This window comes from Pisolithus orientalis, assembly GCF_024613125.1.
Source record: "Pisolithus orientalis strain OTSU chromosome Unknown F5J12scaffold_128, whole genome shotgun sequence".
NCBI lineage: Eukaryota > Fungi > Basidiomycota > Agaricomycetes > Boletales > Pisolithaceae > Pisolithus > Pisolithus orientalis.
In genome coordinates this window covers 9025-10543 of record NW_026260909.1, presented here as the reverse complement: position 1 = coordinate 10543, position 1519 = coordinate 9025, and the positions used below count along the sequence as shown (strand labels likewise).

General features: G+C 42.7%; 1 protein-coding gene across 1 annotated transcript; it reads left to right on the top strand.

Annotated features, from left to right (window-relative positions):
* Positions 1-244: 244 nt before the first annotated feature.
* On the top strand, positions 245-1047 carry F5J12DRAFT_787595 (uncharacterized protein; the record flags this gene model as incomplete). Its single annotated transcript, XM_051743670.1, has 2 exons — positions 245-539; positions 788-1047. The coding sequence occupies 2 exons, from the start codon at positions 245-247 to the stop codon at positions 1045-1047; spliced, it is 555 nt and encodes a 184-aa protein (XP_051594198.1).
* Positions 1048-1519: the final 472 nt, after the last annotated feature.

Sequence of the window (1519 nt, the reverse complement as noted above, 5' to 3'; positions counted from 1 at the left end):
ACAAGCCTTAAAGATTCAAATTAGAGAGTGGCTTCATCAATGCAAGTTTGAGTTTGAGAGGTTGGAACAATCATACAGGAGCTCTGTCAATAGTGGGTGGTGTTTTGTTTGTGGTTTCTATTGCTGACAACAAGCCATAGAAAATCATTTACAATCACATGTGGAGTCATCCATCAAATGACAAGAACCCACTGTACTGAAGCTAGTCACAGCATATAATAATCTCTGTGGTGAATTGCAGGGTATGATTTGGCTGCAGAAAGCACCTCCTGGTGCTATTGCTCCTCCTCCCTTACCATCTAAGGGTATTTTTCAACTGGATGCTGATAGTGATATTTGGCAGGATGTTGGAATTGAGGAGGGTTACCCTGATCCCCCTGGTTGGCTTGCTGATCAGGGTGTGTGCAAGGGAATAAGACTTATGTTGGAGGTTGATCATTGCAATGAAGAAGAAAGAAGGTTGTCAAGAGAGTGGACCATTTTACAGGAGTGGTTTTCTGTGGAGTGGCAAAGTGCAGAGGCTGCTCAGAAGAATGCTGGTGAGTAGAGTTATTATTGATATCACATGGTTTCTGAGTTTGTCACTTTGTAGATGAATGTTACAAGTATCATGTGCAAGCACAAAAGGATAGCCTGGTGGAAACATATACAAAATGGGAAGCCAAGGTTTGACATATACCACATGCTTGGCCTCCATCAAGGCCATGGGGACCCACAGCAGAGGACATAGCAGCATTTCATTCAGCCACTTACAAGCCATGTGGAGTGCCTGACATGCACCATGCAGCTGAGCAACAACCAGAAGACTATGACTATGAGTGGGAGGATTTGACATCAGAAGGTGATGAACTATTGGAGGCCATTGGAGAGATGGCACTATCAGAAGAGTATGATATTGGACAAACAGATGAAGAGAATTTACAGAAGATGAAGGGTGGTTGGAGGGTCTTGAAAATGGCTACTTGCAATCCTCACCAATTCAATTACCATCAAAAAGACATAGATACCAGAGTTTGGAGATGTACATTGAATGTCTGTAATATGTGATCACAATCACATCAGGAATGTAAATATGTTAATGGAACTACTGAAAAGTGCAAAATTTACAAGCACATCCCTGAAGAATTGGCAGGAAATACCAAAAATAGGCATGAAGGGTCCCCTAGTAAAGTGGTTGGAATTATGCATCTAGGTGCTTACTTGGTAAATCTCCACACCATGGTTGGAACACCCACTTGGAGGAAGTTGGCACAATCACAACCAATTCAGGGGAAAGATTCAGTTGTGTCATCTCACCAGCATCTTGAAAGCAGTGCAGTTGTGAACATGAGTACATTGTGTCAGAACCAATGTTCCCAAAAAACTGGGGGAGGAATTCATACTAAGTTGCACTCAATCAACAATAACCGGGGTGCTGTGACACATCATTGACATGGACTTAACACTTTCCACCTTGGGAGTTCTGAGATCTTTCAGGGCAGCATTCATGACTTGGTTTCATGCCAGATTCACCTACTGA